General features: G+C 38.4%; 1 protein-coding gene across 2 annotated transcripts in view; it reads right to left on the bottom strand.

Moving 5' to 3' along the window:
• Nucleotides 1-7,976: 7,976 nt before the first annotated feature.
• Nucleotides 7,977-19,497, bottom strand: part of LOC145937886 (neuroligin-1) — a 40,408-nt gene continuing 28,887 nt past the window's right edge. For both annotated transcript variants that reach the window (XM_083041293.1, XM_083041261.1), the window contains 5 exons: nt 16,919-17,107; nt 15,814-16,070; nt 14,520-14,666; nt 13,384-13,808; nt 7,977-12,450 (listed from right to left, as the gene is read on the bottom strand). In XM_083041293.1, the coding sequence (XP_082897419.1) occupies nt 11,364-12,450; nt 13,384-13,808; nt 14,520-14,666; nt 15,814-16,070; nt 16,919-17,107 (2,105 nt within the window). In that variant the 3' untranslated portion in view covers nt 7,977-11,363. The remainder of the gene's footprint in view (nt 12,451-13,383; nt 13,809-14,519; nt 14,667-15,813; nt 16,071-16,918; nt 17,108-19,497) is intronic.

Here is a 19,497-nt window from a genome sequence, read left to right as displayed (position 1 = left end):
AGCTTATAAATCTCTGCCTTTTTTAGCTACAGAATGCAGATTTGTTTATTTGCATTACATGTACATAAATCTCACTTTTTGTCCGTCAGTATCTTGTCCCATATAGAATAGAAGGGGAGAATAGAGGAGAAGGGGGAATAATTGACAAATTAACGATGAACCAAATATGAGAAAGCAAAGAGAAGACGAGATGCTCGCAGAAAATGACCGCGTGATACGCGGGCTGCGTCAAATTAGCTTAAAAGCCCCGGAGCAACACGGGATCCTACAACGCATTCTGCAACATGGTCCAACGTACATACAATGTCCAACGCGCGGAGAAAAGCCCTATTCGCCCTCATATATCACCCGGAGATAAAAGGCTGCCAGACAACGACGGAAAGTATAGTGGTTTCGGCGACACGCCGGATAGGCGGTTCATTGCGCAGCTGCACCCCGTGCCCTGTAATAATTCGGCGGTAGAAACGAAGAGAAATTGTACGTCACGTGCCGGTATCTATTTACCTCTTCCGCTAAATGAAAATATGTACTTCGGAATGCTTCCGTTTCGATTTACGGTTTCACACAGAAGGAGCGAAACTTTTCCCGCAATATTGTAAATAAAAATATCGAACAGATTCATCTAGGGAAAAGTATCAAGCAAAAGTTATACAATTTTTTATACAAGATAGATTTAAGATAATTATATTTAACTTTATCTTCGCGATAAAATATATTTTTATTATTTGTTATTTAACTTGAAGAAATAACTATCGTTATAATTTTCTGATAATAGTTACTCCGATCTGTAATAATCGAGGCGAATCTCTCCCTTTAGCTTTATATAGAGCAAGAGCTCGTATACAATCGACGAAGTCTTTTTTCCAATACATCAAAATATATCCTTACACAAGCCTCCCTCCGTTCTACTTTTTTTTTCCATTGCAGGAATTTTCATCGGGAACTACCGCGCTGATTATTATTCGTCCCATTTTCGATCTTTGTGAGGCTTTTTACGTTTCCGGCAATGTCGATATCACGGTCAAATGTCGTAGTTTTTTGCAATGATCCGAATATAATATTGGCAACCTGTAAGAGCGAACGAAAAAGCTCCTCCGTTCCTTTTCCGAATAGAATCGTACATCAATATAGTTTCGTTTTCTTGCTGATGGTGGTTCTCTTCGAGTACCTACCTACCTACCGCTAGTGACATTAAAGATTTCTTGCGATAGCAGTGCTTCAGATACGAAAAACAAATCCTCAAGTCACGTTAAAGCGAATTGCGGATGCGAGTCCGAGATGGGAATTGCCGTGACTGAGATGGAAATTACAATGACTGCACGGGGGTAGTTTGCATCAAATGTAAAATTTTTCGCGTTTATTGTACCCGAAGCGAAATGTTTCAAAGTTTTCTTCTCCTCTCTCCTCTTACTATTGCTACATACATCCTTTAATGCAACAGTATGTGAGTTATCTTTTTCCTTCATCTTATTTATCAATGAGCTTCTGCACGTATATACTCGGTATAAATTTCCCTTTTGATTCTCGTTTCATCTTTACATAATACAACGATATCTTTATAATACAAATAACGTAAGTCAAATAACAACATCTATATTTACTTTCACACATTAGCTTCATTTCTGAAAAATTTCTACAAAATTTAAAGTCAATCGTACATTAAATATGTAACAAGAATATGATATCAGAATCACCATCTTTTGCATTATTCATACCGCGATCGTCTAGTCACAATTTGGACATATTTCATGCAAAAGAAATTTTTATAAAGAATATATATTATAGTGTAAAAAAATATACGATGTGACATCGGTAACAGACTAGAATCTAGGTAAGTAATTCAAGGTACAGCTGCTGCACCGTCCTACCCATACATAAACATCTTGACGATAGAGACGAATGCCGGATGGAAGGACAGAAAGAAATTGCGCGTTCTTTCGTCGAATGTTGGTCGGTTCGCTTCTGCGCGGTTAAATATTAAGCTGGCAGCGTGAGAAATGTGGTTTTTCAGAATGTGTCAATATATTATATATATATATACATATATAAATGAATTCTTTTCCTATAAAAAATAAAATAAACGTCCCTCAATAGATAATAATCTCCTTAAAGTTGAATTTTTCATATCGCGTTTCTCTAGCCCATTATTCGTATTTACGCGGTATAAAATATTACATTCATGATACAGAAACATTGCAACTCAGTATCAGACATGTTTATAATGCTTTCACGTAATTGTGTCACATTACGGTGCCACAGATTCGCAATGCATTTTAATGCGTTTCAATTTTCTGCATCTGCTGCTACGATAGAACGGGACGAACCGGAATGTTTTCATATTACCTCTTACAAAGCGACCGCATGACGCGACAGATTGCATTCATTTGTCGTAGGATAAAACTGGATCAAAAATAAAAAAGAAAAATTCGAGTTTTTGCTTAGTCAAGAATTTTTCGGGAAATGTCAAAAAAAGATTTTCTACTCAATTTAACCCGTGAGTGATACTCTCTCCAGAAAAAAATTACAAATAAAATAACAGTCTAATTTAAAGATAATTGATGAAATTAAAATTATAAAGAAGATTGAAAAAACTTAAACTGTAGAATAAAACATATTAGTTGATCATTTTTTCTTTTGTTTTTAAATTACGCCCGCATATTTTTATAAGTGCAGCGTTTTTTTTAACTGCCTTTCGAGCGCGTTACACGATAAATTAATTAATATCGCATTGTGGCGAACGTAATCGCAACATGCTGATAATCGTTGGAGCGGATTATGTTCCCCAGGATTGTGCTGTGACGGATTTCCGCTAATGACTACCACCGATTATTAGCTCTTGTTATGGCAGTTATGAAAATTGTCACGGGTAGAACTGTTTCCCGTTCGCATAAATTTTGTATGCACACCTCGTTCGCAAATATCACGCCTTGTTGAGCTATTCCGAAAAAGAAAAACAAGGATTCACGAGTTATCTCCTCGTCCATCAGAACAGATGTTGCCTTTCATAACCCTTCTTCCCCTTAAAGCTGATAATTTTTTAAAAGTTTTAAAGGGAACGTATCTTCTTCTATCTATCCTATACGCGAAGTGTAACTTTAAGAAACTAACAAATTTATTTTCCGACAAAATTAGTTCGTTTTTGTTAATCATGCTTTTTTAACTTCTTTCAATAAAAACAAAAAAAATGTAGAAAATAACAGATGGATAACACGCTTGCACCTAAATAAGGAGTTTTTTTCTGAAGAAACTTCTCTAATTAGGAGAATTAAAAATAAATATAAAATTCGAGAAAATAGAGCAAGAGGAAATTTCTCGGGTGAGCTTCCTCTCGTGTTGTCTATCGCGTAAGTCCACGCGCGACCGGTCTCCGTCGCGTTCAATTAGCCCTCGTTATCACGGCTTCTGACTCGCGCAGGAAGGAGGCGTGATGTGCCGCATAACGTAGAGGAGGAGGAAGGGATAACATTGACTTAAATGCAGCTGAGATTTTTTCCGACGTGCGCGGAACACTCGGTATGCTCTCGTCTTCGCGTGTCGGTCTTACGATGCATCATCGCGCGACGCATAATTGCATTTGATAGTTTCTACAACTCCGCAGTCGCGACTCAGGACGGATGCGGAGCGTGACAATTCCCAGATGTACTCGCAAAATATTCCAATTTTCAGACACCGCCTGGGTAAAATCGGGATAATTGAATAGTCAAAACGCGCGAATTCAGATAAAGCAGATTGTCGGAGTTTATTTTAGACGTTGATACTTCTCTGCAATTACAACCCGTTCGATAGAATTACATTTTCAATTTGCTTAATTAACCGCGGAATCTCTGCAGTCTATATTTCTAACCCAGTTTTCATAAAGATATAAAAAAAATATTTTTGCATTTTCAATGTTTCAGTTCGTATCTATATTAGTGCAGAACTTTCTTACGTGGCGCTTTGTTTCTAATGTAAAAATCGAACGTATATAATGTATTAAGATTCAACGTATATAAAGTATGTAGACTTACTGATACTTAAAAATGTACAAATCGATCAAGAAGTGCTTTAGAATTCAAGTTGACTCATGTGCTTACTCAAGGAGTTAATTACGGAATTATATGTGCAGACATAGCTGGCCAACCGCTAGTCCATACCTTTACAGATCGATATGAATGTCTGTAATTATGTTTGAATATAGAATTACTATTGAATTGATCTGATGTAAATCAGATCTGGTATAATGTAGGAGATATCGGAATATTATAAGATTAGATTGGATATATTCGAATACTCAGAATATTTTAAAATTATTCTGATGCTCTTGGCATATTTTAATCGAAAGTTTTTTATTTTAATTTGATGTAAAAATATATTCACACTTCAAGTTTTCCTCATTTAAAAAAATAATAATACGCTAAATTTAATTTTAGTGTGAAAATAAATCCACATTGTTTTGTCCTTTGTAACTTACAATAAAATGTAAACAGTTATCATTTTAAAACAATTTTGAAAACAATAATGAAAAAAAAAAACATAATAAGGAGAAATTAACCAATACTCTACATTTTTAAAAAATTGGAATTTTTGAGGCAAAATAGCGGTATAAATCACTTTTCTCATTTTGAAAAAGTTATAAAAGTTTTTGTCGGAAATATATCTGTTGTAAAATTCGATCACTTTATTGCAATACTATTTTTATGATTCTACAAAGCAAACAATCCAACATTTTATGCCATTCCAATGAAACACGTTCAACGGAATGTCGAACTTTTATTTTTACAGCCTTATGCCACGCTATTTCGTCCAACGTGCTTCGCGTATATAGCTTCATAAAATATTAAAATTTCTTTGACGTGAAACGTGAGAACGAACACGGCTATGCTATTCGAGATGCTAAATAATAAGTATCGCTTTTACGCACCTTCGTGAATCAAGTACTTAAAGCCACGAAACAGTCACTTGTGCGATTTCGCTCTTAATTTCTTTATGTTTCCGTTGTTTTCAACTTTTCAACTTACGATTTGATATTTAATCGATAGATAGACGGTGTGTTTCGAGCGTTTCGCGTCCGCGGTAATTCTCTTCGAGATTACTATTATTTCGAAATTACAAGACTCGAAGCGCTAAATCCACTTCAAAAATTACTACGAGTTTAAGTCCATCTAGTGCCATCGCAAGCGGACGACTGACTTGCTTATAGCATAGATTACGACTTATATAACGAATGCTAAGGGTGAATGCTATAGTTCTCTATCGATTTCTTAAAGAATGAAAAATATCACTGACGTTGACAACCGGTCGAGTGTCAAGGTGCAAACAATAGCGACTTCCGAGGCAACATGACCTATACAAAGAGAGAGAGAGTCGCTTATAAAGCGGTGTGAGAATAAAGCTAGGTTCACAGTAAAAGGGCACGTCTCTACAATATCGCGTCAGCGCCCATTTATCGCGAAACACTGTATTTCATCTGCAAAACGCGTCCCACTCCATTGCTAGAACATCCCGCCTCGGAATGTTTGCTGATATTTCTAAGCGAAACGACAACGGCGACTACATTACAAGGTACAAAGATTTAGAAGACCAGCAATAAGAGAAAACATTTTTTGTAAAAATTTTTTTTTCCGCGCAAGATCAAATATTAAAATTTACATCTTCTATGGCTTAAAATTAAAAAAGGTTCTAATAAACGCCAAGCCTCTTATTTCCAAGATATAATCACTCTATTTTGTTCCTCTCGATATAGTGTGTAGAAGAATTAAAATGCAATACAAATTTACTGGAATGCCAATCAATTAACTGCATTCGCTGCACGTTGCCTGCACGTCCCGAATTATAATTCTAAGTTTAACTTTCATTATTGAAAGTAAGTTTGGCTAAACCCGGCCCTCGTTAATATTTCATCGGCCGTCCGTCGGCGAAAGTAAACAGACACCTCAATTTAACACCTCTATCTACTCAAGCTCGCGCCTTCATCTACTCTTATGCGTAACATATACACTACCGTATTACGGCCCTTATCGATTTTCTTTCAACTGGAATAACTCGCGCTTGCCATTTAGTTGCAAAGGCTGTTTAAAAATAGCATCGGATTATTAATTGGCGTCGATCCGATGTCTATAAACCGCAATAACCCACATTCACCCGCAGGAAGCAAGAATCTAGCGTGCCGATTCTTCTGCTCTGATTCGCAGAAGCCGTGTGTCCTGATGCACGGTCTTTTTCTTTTCTTTTTTTTCTTCACGCGTCCCGATTATTTTGTTCTCTCTAATGATTTTCCTCCAACTCTTGAAATGATTTAATGTTATTATCCACGCGATCCTATTGCTCCAAACGGCACTGCTCGTTAAACGAAAGATCACGTTACTTTATCGCTTTGTCTAACGGAGAGAGGAAGGGAGAGCTTTATTTATTCTCTCGCTTTTTTAGACAACGCGAAGGGAACGACCTGTGCAATTCGAAGAGTGTAACGAGCTTGTGATATCTCTGAAACACAGCGAGAAAAAAAATCTTCGTGGATCATCGCGTTTGGTAAAAAATGTAAAAGGTCGGCTGAATATATATGCATCAACTGCGACGATCAAACGGCGACTAAAGCGATTAAAGCAAGCTGTACGTTTCCTGCATTTGTACCAATTTGATATCAAACATTTGCTTTTCCGTTCCGCAAAATTGCAGAAAAGAGCTGATTTAATTCTTCCGCGGAAATAAAGAATTTTTCTTCAATGAAAAATCCTTAATAAAAAGAAGACTTTCTTTAATAAAAAATGTTATCATAATTAAAGAGTTCGCGCTGTGCATTATTTCAATAAAGAAAAAAAAAATACAATCAATTGCGGTAAATGTAATTCGAATTTTTCGAAAGAGTGACTTTAGAGAAATTGACATCTTTATTAATACACAACACAAACACGAATTTTATATTGTCATGGGCAGTTGCCAGGATCGATATCGATATCAATATCAATATCAAGCTGACGCTTATATATAACAAGGAAGAAATTTTACAGTTCCACAACATGTACTTGATCCATTTTTCATCCGAAATTGCATTTAACACGAGTGCGCTCCATTAAGCCCTTGATATACGATGTATATATTGTAATAAAACACATGTGCGATTGTTTTCGCAAACATATTTTACGTAAAGGAAGAAATCATTTTTCATTAGTTGGTGCGCGCGCGGATAGTAAATGGAAATGCGATTTAATAAAACTTGAAAAATTTTTCTCCGCCGTACATTCTGTAGGATTAATTCGAGGTATTTCTCACGTCTCGCTATATCGCGAAGAACGGTCGACTTTTTGGTCGTATCAGCAATTACCAAACACCCAGCCCACCCGCTCTGCAGCACCAATACACACAAATACATACACAAATATACAAAAGGCACAACGGATGTCTGTGTCTATGTACATATATACAGTTATGCACTCGGTCTCTCTCTCTCTATGTGCCACTAGTATTGTGCAGCATGACTAATTATACTTCAGCCCGCGGCAGATCTCGTTGCACGGCTTCACGAGAGGCGGAAAGCACCCTATTAAACCTCGGGCTACCCTTCGCGCGAACAAGAAAACCACGAGACTTCAATACGACTATGCCAAGCATAAGAAAGGGACGGTAGGCATTCGTGCACTCTAATCCCCTCGATTTTCCTACTTTGTTTCGCAGCCGTTTCTTCACTACCTAGAAGTGGGCCTAGCCTACACTTGGCACTACCCTCCTTAAGAACGAGATGTACGCGCGCGCATCTACTTAATGCTTGCAGCGATTTTTACTATTTCTCTCAAACGATGAAAATTTGAATTTAAAAAAGAACATGAAATATTAAGTAAAAAATAATTAGAATAAGATTTTAAATTAATCAATATTCGTAATATTATCTATAATGCAATAACTTGAAAAAATGTGTAGATAATTTTTGTTTAATTTATGTGTGAAACGCTAGGAAGCGACAGGAATGGCATAGGACATGCGCGAAATTAGGACGCCATCAGTTACGTTTTTAATCTTTTAAGTATTTATTTAAACAAATCCCAACATTCCAAACATTGATAGATGTATATACGTGTGGGTGCGTTTTCGTGTTTGCGCTTTCCCCATAGACATAATACAGATCATGGCAGCATAGTCGGATATCCCTTTGGCTATCTGTATTATGTCCATAGTATTTTCTTTCTTTTTTTTTTCTCTTGTTAATTCTGTATGCATACTCACTGTCACAAAAGTACCGCCACTTCTTTCATCTACGGATCCTCTAATTAAATTGCTTTCTCTTAGAACTTAATTGAATGTCTTAAAATCTTCTTTTTATATCATTTTGTAAATATCCTGACAGATAAAAGAGAGGTTTCCTTTGTCATTAGCAGTTTTGCTAATTAGCACCTTGATTCTTTAAAAAAAAAAAAAAAAAAAAAAATTACATCCCTTGTCGGTCACTGAAAATTCAACGATGACTTGAATTTCAACATTTCCATCGAGAAAGAATCGATTTCCAGTCGATTGAAGAATTTGCAAACGAAAGGAACGGCGGTAGTAAACAGCTTTTGACAAGGCTCGATCATCACCTTTGCCTGACGCGCAAATGACAATGAAACTTAACCCTCTCCACGGGGAGGTACGATGCAAATGAAGCTAATTTAACGATCGTATCCAAATTCGAACAGCTGTCTGTTTAAGTAGCGCTTCTCGGATCGATCGCGTTTCGATACTCGCTCTCTCAATTATCTTTATATACGCAACATACACACATACCTTAACATCGTCAGCGTCTCGCTAGACGATAACGCACGCGAAGTGCAATCGAATTAATTATGGCAAGTTTCCCCGTGACTAAGTTAATTAGGAGTTAGGTTACTTACGGTGTGTGGCCCCTCTCGCGATTTCTCTTCCTCATTTTCTCGAAAAGTCTTACGGTCGTATAGGGGTGCTTACGACGATGACGCTCGTCTTCTCTCTATTCGAGGCTTTTGCGACATATTTTTCTCAAGTCGCGGTTCAATTCTTGTTCTGGTTTTCGATTACATTCCGTCAAGAAGTGTTGTGCGTTCCATTGCGTGGCATGCGTAACATGACAAACTAAAATCAAAATTTGCCTAAGTCCAAGAAGTTCGTATGTTATTTTGCATACAAAATGTGGGTCTCTCCAGTTTATATAGTACTTTAATAATAGAACCTCTGAGAAATCTCGCAACGATATTATATCTAATAGTATCTTTAAAGTACTGCTTAGTAAATTTGACTCTAGATGTTCCTTTTCTAATCTGTAATAGTTTAGAAAGATAAGCAAAATATAAAATAATTAAATTCAAAATAATAACATTGTATATATATGCATATATATTATTAATATTATTATTATTATTATTATTATTATAGTAACCAATTCGATACGTCTAAGCACCCCAGAAAAAAATATAAATTAAAATGTGAATTCGAATTTTCGCTTTCGAATTATATTTTCCAATATTGCATGAAATTTACAATGTACAGGTGACTCTCGAAGGGATTAAAACTTTAACTTACTTACACCAAACTCCGTTCTTATTATTAAGGGCTGATGAAGTTAGACAGTATTTTTACGAAAAAAATATAATTTTAATTAGAAAATAATCTATTGTAGAATCAGTATGGAATATATTAAAATAGAAAAATTTAAATACGAATTATAAAATGAAATAAATTAACTTTAAGCGAATAAGTTTATTTACTACTAGTAATTCATAGTATTTATGTTACAGGACAATCTTCAATTGGTCAAAAGTAGGAACTCTTTATCTAAACACTTCTCTTTTATAACAGTCGTCAAAAAGTTGTAGCAAATTTATAACTTTCTGAAACAGCGCAACTTTCTCTTTCTCTTTTCAGCCCCCAGGTGAATATTAAAGTTAGAGAAAACTCGTACCGCAATACTTTCTGACAAATGTATACGTTATAAAGATGTTTGAGTATATAACGTATAACGCAGATATATAGTCTTTTTTAATCAAATGCTAAAACTTTGTGTATCGAATTTTTCTTTGCAAATGCAATTTTATACAGCGTTATACAGCAGCAATTATTAAAACAAGTAGTGGAGAGTCACCTGCATCCTTTCAAATATTCCCCGCCATTAAACCGTTTAGACCTATCTCATCTCATACGTGTTTCTAATTCCTTGTATAAGATTACACACACACTCGCACACAAACATACGCCCAATTACACTAGCAAGAGTCATCTCATTTTACAGAATTCATTTTCTTTCCTATCCTCTTTTTCCTACTCTTTTTTTTCCATCTTTTTGTTCTCTCTGCTCTGTCGCGCCTTTCTTCACACACATACATATCGATAGCTAGTCATCCTCGTCGTTTTATGAATCTAAAAGTCAAAGTCCAAGACTACCAATTCCTCGATTAATTCCATTTAGTGTTATGGCAGATACGGACCGAATTAGCCCGAGTTAGCACCACGACAGGTACCGTATATACCCTGCCGCGAGATGTGTGTGATGTCCTTTGCATATTTTTTTGTTTATTCCTGAGATTACATCAATCCCCCGTTTCACGCAAAACAACCACCGGATCGAACCCAGCCGAAGAGTCAATGAACGAATGTCGGCCGATCCGTGAATTTCAAGTGTCAGACGTTACCGTCCTTGATGGACGGACGAAGATTCACGTCTCGGAAGGGACCACTACGAATCTCCTGTCTGTTCCGTAGTATTTGCATTCATCGAATCGTGATGCAAAATGCGGATTACAACCCGAAAGCCTCAGTAAGAAACTCTTCGAAACACACTTCCTAACACTTGCACACGACACATTGTACAACGTTTGTAGCGAGTAAAAATTATGTTTCACTTTCTCTTCAAGATGTGAATCGTCGACATCACTCGTAGCGAAGAACGCGCGAATTAATATTAAGTTTGATCGTTAAGTAAATTAAACACACTAAGAATCAGTAGCCCGGAATATAAGTTTTTATAACAAAAACAGGTAGAAAAGAGAATTATTTTCGCAAACAATAACGACAGAAAGCAATCGCGTTTTTTATCTCGTAATAATAAATCAACCGATGAGATGCAACGCAATGAGAATACGCGCTCTATTCATTCTCAAACGCGAAAGTAATCCAGGAAAACGGTTAAATTTCATTATATAGAAACGAAATTCGCTTCGACAGTGACTGAGAGAGCGTATCTTCTCGCGCCTCGAATATCCGATTATAATCCGAGTTCAAAGACGCTCCTCGCTACACTTGATCTCGATCGACATCGCCTCTCTCTCGTTGCACTCTCGCGTTCTCGGCAAACCGCCCACTCTTCAACATCAAAGTTCTCAAGAGACTGAAATCCCCTCTTTCTCTCCTCATACCCTTACCTCCTTCTCTCTTACCCCAGTCTATCACACGGAGATCTCTTGAATCTGCACGCGCTTCTTCGCGCTACCGGGTGTCCCAGGCTGCCGAAGAATTCCGGGGCACGTGAGACCGACGTTGGGCGCCGGAGCTTTGGGCGGGGGTGGCGGTTCCGGCAGTTCCTCGTTCTCGTCCTCGCTGTCGTGCTGGTGACGAACGCCAGCGGCATCGCTGACCTCGTCCATCCGGGCGATGGTAGCGTCTACGCAGGGCGACGGAGTCCGAGTACGTTGGATGCACGAACTCTTGCTGTACGACGGCGGCTCCAGGATTCGCTTCCCTCCACCGGGCGGAGGCGAGCACTGGAATTCCTGCAGCTGCAGTTCGAGCTCTTGCACGAGCTTCGCCTTGTGCGGCGGCAGCATCGACGACGGTGAGTCTATCAGATTCATGGAGGGCGGCAGTCGCTGTTTCCCCGAGACATTCATGCCGGAACAACCGGCCTCCAACAGCTCCTCCTTCTTCTTGTTGCCGAAGGCACTGCCGCCGGACGCGTTACGATCGCGCTGATGATAGATTCCCGCGAAAATGAGGATGTTGAGCAACAGCAAGAACACACCGACCGCGATGGTGACCGTAAGAGCCGTGGTGTAACTCTGATAGTGGCTGGACGCCAATTTGCGGAGAAGATTATTGGGACCCGGGCCCAGATTCGAGTGCTGCAACGTTCGCGAGGTCGTAGGCGTGATGGTCGTCGCGACGGTCGCGTTCGGGGTGCATTCCGTGGTCGACAACATGGTGAGTATCGAGGACGGTTCCGTAGGGGATGGCATGGGTAGCGGGGGTGCTGGTAAGGGGACAGCCGCGCTCTGCGGACGCACCGGACCTTCGTAGAGATTGGAGCTATCCGCGAGATGGTGATGTCGCATGTTGATCTCGTAACCCGGTCGATGCAGCTGCGGCAGCAGGTTCAGCCAAAGGGACATCTTATGACCCCTGTAATGCGAACGCATCTCCGTGCTGTGGCTGGCTTCCAAGTATAACTGGTTTATAGAGTCGTACGAATCCCAGAACGGCGGAGACGGCAAACCGTTCTCCAATCCCGAGGTCAAGGGATTCACGCCGTTTGGATCCCTAGAACAACGAGCGTAACCGCGACCCTTTGACATATGGACAGATATCTATTGCGAGCCTGATTTAACATTCTCTCCTGCGCCTCATGTTGCTGATGTATCATCCTATTTTGTTAAATTTTACATTAAGAATGCTTTTCAAAACGAAATAAAATATAATAATTTATTTTTTATATAATTAATCTCGAAAAATGTATTATCACGATTAATAATTGAGAGAGACAAAAAGAAAAATTGAGAAATGGAATTTTTGTGTTGCGAGGTCCTAAGCGAACGTCTCTCATGTCCCTGTGTGCGCGATAATTCACCACTGACAAAATTCCTTTGAGAAAATCCACCGTGTCGATAACAGACTAATCATCCAGATAGCCACCGATCCGCAATTAGAGAAGCCAAAATCACTTCGCGTCTTCTCCGCTAACAACTCTACTCTACTTCGAGATTGCGAGCTTTCGCTGAGCGCGTTAACGGCCTTTGCGGGAGTTTGGCTCCAAAATCCTTTCACAGCTGTAACTTTACCCTACTACCACTACCAGCCTGCAGCAGACTCTCCTTATGGAAGGTATAATCGAAGTGTACGCGATGCTTAAGTTCCGAAGAACTTTGAACCGGGTAAATTAACGAGAGAGGTTCACTTATCCGATTATCCCTTTCGCACATAGTTATTTCGCGTCGTCGTATCACCAACTGATGACTGTGAGTGTCGTAAAAATTTCATTAAAAAAATATTAATCAGATAATAAATCTAATTTTTTTAATTTTTTTGCGATACTTTCGCAAATTTCGTTATAATTAAAACAAGTGAAATATCTATAAAATGTCCCTATACATTTGTGACGAAACTTTTAATTTTCATTTCCAAATAGCGATATACATAATTAACGACGTCATTTTAATAGCCAGACAAAGAATGATAGGGGAAAGCAGAACTTACCCGCGTTTCACAAAGTTAGCCAAGTAATGCACGAGTAGCTTGGACAGATTCTCGTCGGCGAGGGTGTAGTTGCCAGAGGCAGACAGCGCGGACGTGACTTCCCCGCGGAGAAGAGGTATACCCAGGAGATAGGGCACTTCCTCGCCCCTCTGGCTCGGTCGTTCACCAGGCTGGAAGTGCAGGAAGTAACCCCGTCCCTCCGAGGTGGAGTGAAGTAGAGCTAGTCTAAGGAGCGGCGCGGCAACTTGGCCGTCTCCGAGGAGAGATAAGAGGCCCTCGCAGATCGCCACGGGACTCTGCTCGCCTCGCTCCCAATCGGTGTACTCGTTCCGAAGAGTCGAATAGATTTCATGCAGATGATACCGATAGGTGTTCCGGACGTAGGTGCGCAATATACGATCCCTCCTAGTTTCGTTGAAGCCGTTCTGCGAATGGTAAGAGTTGCCTGCTTTCACGAACGCGGAAAATAGCGGCGAATCCTTCGAATTTCACGTAAGAAATATTTTTTTTGTATTACGAATTTATCTCACCGTATAACACAATTTCTTTTGATCGCTAATTATTACGAGGTAATTATCGGAAGATTTTACTAGTGCAAATAAACAAATCACGCTCGTTGCAATAAATGCATTTGCATATGGATTATTGATCCAAATGCCATTATAAAGTAGGAAGATGCGTGTCATATACAATGCGACTCAGTGGCCGTGACCATCGGAGAGTCAATAATATCCGGAACGATCGGCGAGGGCAGAATCGTGATGCGATAGGTATAGCTCATTAATTTGTCAAATTATATCCCATCGATGTCAATTACATATTATGACCATTAATCAAGAAATCACTTCCGCTCCGAACATGAAATTTTTTGATAAAATCGATACAGAAATAAAAAAGCGTATGCGTAATAATAGTAGCAGAAAAAAGAACAGATAAAAAAGTTTGCAACTTTTCGTCTTTTTTCTTTTTGGACATGCATTATGAAATATGTATAATCTGTGAAAAATGATCCCTTTAACAGAGCAAGAAGAATTATAAAAACGAGCACAATACATGTAGTTACTTCGTATTTTTTTACACGTGTTTTTATACTGGATGCTTTCCATAAATCAATTCACGCTAATGCAAAACTGTACCTGTAAATCTTCCTCGGTGAAATTTACCCAGGCTTCCTCGGACGTTAAACCAAAGAGTAAATCACGATTGCCAAAGTCCGCGAATTCAGCACCGGGCCCGGGCACGATCGGCATTAGTCCCGAAGAAGAGGCAGTGGGCTGAAAGTTCTGATAAAACCTTTTTTTTTTTTTTTTTTTTTTTTACGTTTAAGAATAACGTGCGTGTCAATAAACTTCACACGCAGTATTTTAATTTTCAATCCGTTTTTTCTCTCTCCATATCTACGTCGTTCTAAATAAATCTCTATCAGTGGGAGGAAATATAATAATAATTTTGCAATTTTATATTCTCATAATATCAAAGATTTAGCTGTATATTTAGCCATAAATAAAAATAGAGATAACAAGATTCTCAATAAAGACATCTGATCACTTTTTTCGGTAGTTTAGGCACCTGTGCTTGTACGTCTTTCCCAATTTCGCCTTATCCGGTTTTACCATCATGATATGCGAGTAACCAGATAGACTATCAAGGCATGAGTTAATGGAGCATGTACGAGGTACTAGCTATTACGAATTCTCGAATCCGTCATCCGTCAACCGGTTGCCCGTTCAATTAGCAGATTCATCGTTTACTTGTCATCTCGTTCGCTCTTGCGCAAAATCAATACGCCGGCCGGCTCGTCGACGACGGGGGCTAATATCCGCATACAATTACAACATTTGCAAATTCCGTAATCGTCTAAATGAAACGCGCATCGATGCCGATGTTTATTTAGCCCCGTTATATTTATTTACGTCGCGTATGAAGCGGTGGAAATTCCACGTGTAATTTGCGTTTAAACGGCCCCACGCTAAAGCGACATATATGTATCTCCACGGAACGCGGAGAATGTAAATGCAAATTTTAGGAGAAACATCCAAAGCGACGCTGAAACTGAAACGCTGCACCGGACGTCCCAAAACGACAGATAGCATTAGCGGTGTCACGTGCAAAAAAAAACGCTACAAAAATGTTAGTACGATATTTTTATATCCATTTCCGCCAAGATCAACTTTAATCTCAGAGTTCATAATTGATTCACGACCCTTTTCAATTTCAATCCAAAATAGATAAACATTCGATTAAACTGCAGATTTAAAAAAATTATCAATCACTAAATAATTAATAACGTATTCAAAAACCGAAAGAATCGAGCGAGATATTATATATGTATAGAGAGTAAAATAAGCGGAAACGGGGGGAAGGGCAACCGTGTACTATTGTTTTATCTCGAGACTCGAAACTATCGATTATCGAGACAAATGGTCTCACCTGATTGACAGTGGGTGGTAGAACGGCCCCGTCGATAAAGGGTGCAAATCCAGAGGTGAATCTCGGCGGATTGAGCTGCACCGCCAGTAGGTCTTCCACGCTCTTTAAACGAAGGCACGGTGCGATATCGTCGGCTTCGATGTCACCGGAACATCCGATCTCTTCGGCGACTCGGCGCTTCACCGTCAGCGGATCTCGCTGAACCGCCCATGGCGAGAGAGCCGAACCTCCGAGTAAAATCACCCTCCTGATCAACTCTGCAATTTGTTCGAAAAAAAAGCTCCCGCTTTAATTATATAGCGATATAGCTGATAAAAAATATAAATCGAAAAATGTCCGATATAAATCTCTCTAATCATGTTTTACACGAGAAGCATTTTATTTAAAATATACATTATGTATATTATTAGCGTTTTATTATTTTAAGATCCAATATTTCGCAAAATCGAATTAGTCTTTCATTATTTCATCGTACAAAAGCTGCCTGTTTTCAAATATTTTGAATATTTGTTTTAAATATTTTATTAATTTCTTCCTTTTATTTTACTCTATATACCACGCGTAACAAGCTTAGACACGATTATACCGAAAAGTGAATAAATCAACTCATCCAATTAGCATATTCCTCTTTACAGACGATTGCGCCAACGTCAGTCAAAGTGTTTGAATGTAATCAAATCAATTTTCTTCCTTTGTAAACAAGACTACAATTTACGAGAGAATTGCGACCGAGAGAACATTCTATCTTCGTATAGTCTTATCTATAATACGACTGGAGGAAAAAGAACGTTATCAATCTCTCTTCTCTCGCGAAGGGGTCGATGTATCCATAAAATGAAACATAATGTAAAGCGTAAAATATATATATATCGTCCCTTTTCCTGAACCAGTAATAAAAAAATAAAAAAATAAATAAAAAAATCAAGTCTCTAGACACACGTTGTCAAAAAAAATCTCGTGACATATGTTTACACAGTTTGCGCTTCTGTATGAAAACGGATGTATGAAAAACGTCAGCTGCAAATGCGACCGATGGCGCGTTAACCACGTTGACTGACGTAAATCCGCCGTGTTTGGCCGCGAAAACGATTAAACGACACCTTACCTTTCGCCATAGGAGAGACGGCTAAAAAATTGGCGAGGGCCGCCCCGGTGCCGTGGCCCAGCAACGCCAGTTGCTCAGGATCGCCGCCGAAAGCGCCGAGATTCTCGCGCAGCCAGTGAAGTCCTGCCACCAAATCCATCAATCCGTAATTGCCTTGCGCGCTTCCCTTCGATCCGGTTTTCAGGAAGCCTGTTAATGTCGTCAACGCGTCTGAATTAGGAAGGCGAATTTACACGCCCAAGTACTTCATTATTTGACAAAGGGAGAAACAGAGAGGCTTTTGTTATTTCGAAGAAATGAAAATTATCACACAGAGAGAATTTTCTCTTAAAATTTATCTTAAAAATCATGGTTTATTAAAATAGTAAAATTAATCAAACATATTTTATATTTTATTGTATAATAATAATAGATATTATTATTTTTATTGTGATAAATATAAATCAGAGAATTTCTCATAAAATTCTTTCCATACCATATTGTCCTACGATTACCATGATTTTCAGAGTAAATTCTAAGAGAAAATTCTCTGTGATTGAAAAAAAAAACTTCTCGAAGAAAATAGATAATTCAGATATTTCCGGTAATAGAATTGCCTTTCGATAGGGCTACTTTTCTCTCACATTTCATCTTTCCTACGCAAATATAATCGAACAATTTAATTCTATTGCAAATTAATTGCAAACTTCCACTGAATTAAGATCTAATTACTTCTAGTGTTTACGCTAATGGAAAGAAATACCTGATCTATTTAATTATTACCGAGTTTTAGTTATCGTAGTGAAACAAAAGCCAAGATATCTACATGTGTATGTAAACGTAGTATTATTGTAACAGCGAGTGAGGGAGATCGGAGGATAAACCGGATTAAAATTAAACATTTGCTCGCCGGCACTCAATTCTGCTTGCTTCAATTTGCTGTACCGACTCTCCTGCAGGCTTGTCACTCTGATTCGCCATCTGCCTGCGAAGCGAGTTTTTCATTCCAATCCGATTCACCTTTTAATCCCATATTCATTGGTACACTAGTACCAAGTCTTAATTACATTCGCGTTTAATACCAGAGAAATATTGTAGAGCGATATGAGTCACGTAAATAAATGTTTTTGCCGTTACATTTATAAAAAAAAATTTTTTTTTTCCAGAAATATAAAAGCAGATATTTCGTCTCGATAATTATCACGTTATTAATTATTTATTTATTTATTTTATCGGTTCGCGTTGCAGGAATGCGGCATCGATTAAAAATACATTTATTATTTACAAAAAAAAGCTATAAGTATTAATGTATATGCTAACGTAAATACGAAAGTACATAGCACCAAACAATAAAGAGGCATGACTAATGAGCGAAAGTATCAAGAAAAAAAAAAAACGGAAGAAAATTGGAATCGGCTGACCGCACAATATTGAATAACGCTACAGGCATTGTTTCGCTTCGACGATGAACAAAACGCATACGGAACTGCAGCATAGAGGAACGCAAAATCCCCAACTCCAGTATAGTGAAAATACGGCGTATCGATATCGAAAATTGTTCCACTGAATGCCTCGGGCTTCTTTCATGAATGGGGAAACGGTGTTGTAAACACGTTTGCATACCTTTCGAATAATATCGTTGTTTATCGTTTTATGCATGATTAGATACGCATTCGAACCTTTAAACATCGCACTTTCCAAAAATATCGTAGAAAAATAAATACAACAGATATATATTAATGTAATGCGCGTTTACGCGAAAAAGGCACGATATGAAAATCGATGTAAAAAACTGCAAAATGAAGATATAAATTTTTTACGTGAATGAACGAAAAATTGTAGTGTTTTTATTTTTCTCGGCGTCGCAAAAAAAAAAAAGAGAAAACACACGAGAGTATCCACAAATAAATTCCGCGTTTACATATTAATTAAAAAATAACATTTATTGAGAAATCAAATAAATTCGAACGAGACGAGATTCGTTCCGGTTTATTTTTTGTTTTTTCGATGCATGAAATGTCAATAATATTTCATGCGGCCATTCTTGCAACGCATCGCATCGTAACTTAAATTACGTGCGCGATATTTAGCAGACGCTCAAAAAAGCCGTGCGGCCATGCGATAAACGAGAGCGAAAATCTACTCGTACGGAAACACCCGGACCTTACGTATCCCTTTCTTCGTCCTCATTAAACTCCCTTTGTTTCTTCCCTTTTGTTCCCATTTTTAATTTTGGCACACGCACACGCGCGACTGCCTCGGAAATGCGTCCCACAACCCATTGCTGTTATCCATATTCGAGAGGTGGAGAACGTCGCGTTATTAAAGTCTCGACTATCGCGCAGGTAACAACCCCCGAAGGAAAAATTTCTGTGTACAATCGCGCGCGCGGAAAGTAATCTGGCAAAGATCTCGACAAACTTTTTTCCCTTGACTGCCGCGAGTAATGAGATCATTCTTTTAAGTCTATGAAAGAACAAAAGAGCTAGTTGCGCTATATAAACAAAGCAAGGTAAACTCGGCGCATTTTATAATCCGAAAACTTTCTATCAGCTCTTGCACAATAAAATAGCAAGTGTTATCAGATTTATTGTGCATCG

The sequence above is a fragment of the Prenolepis imparis genome, unplaced genomic scaffold (assembly GCF_030444845.1).
Source record: "Prenolepis imparis isolate NDT839.2.m4 unplaced genomic scaffold, iyPreImpa1.0 SCAF_1, whole genome shotgun sequence".
NCBI classification, from domain to species: domain Eukaryota; kingdom Metazoa; phylum Arthropoda; class Insecta; order Hymenoptera; family Formicidae; genus Prenolepis; species Prenolepis imparis.
This window is presented reverse-complemented; position numbering and strand designations above follow the sequence as displayed.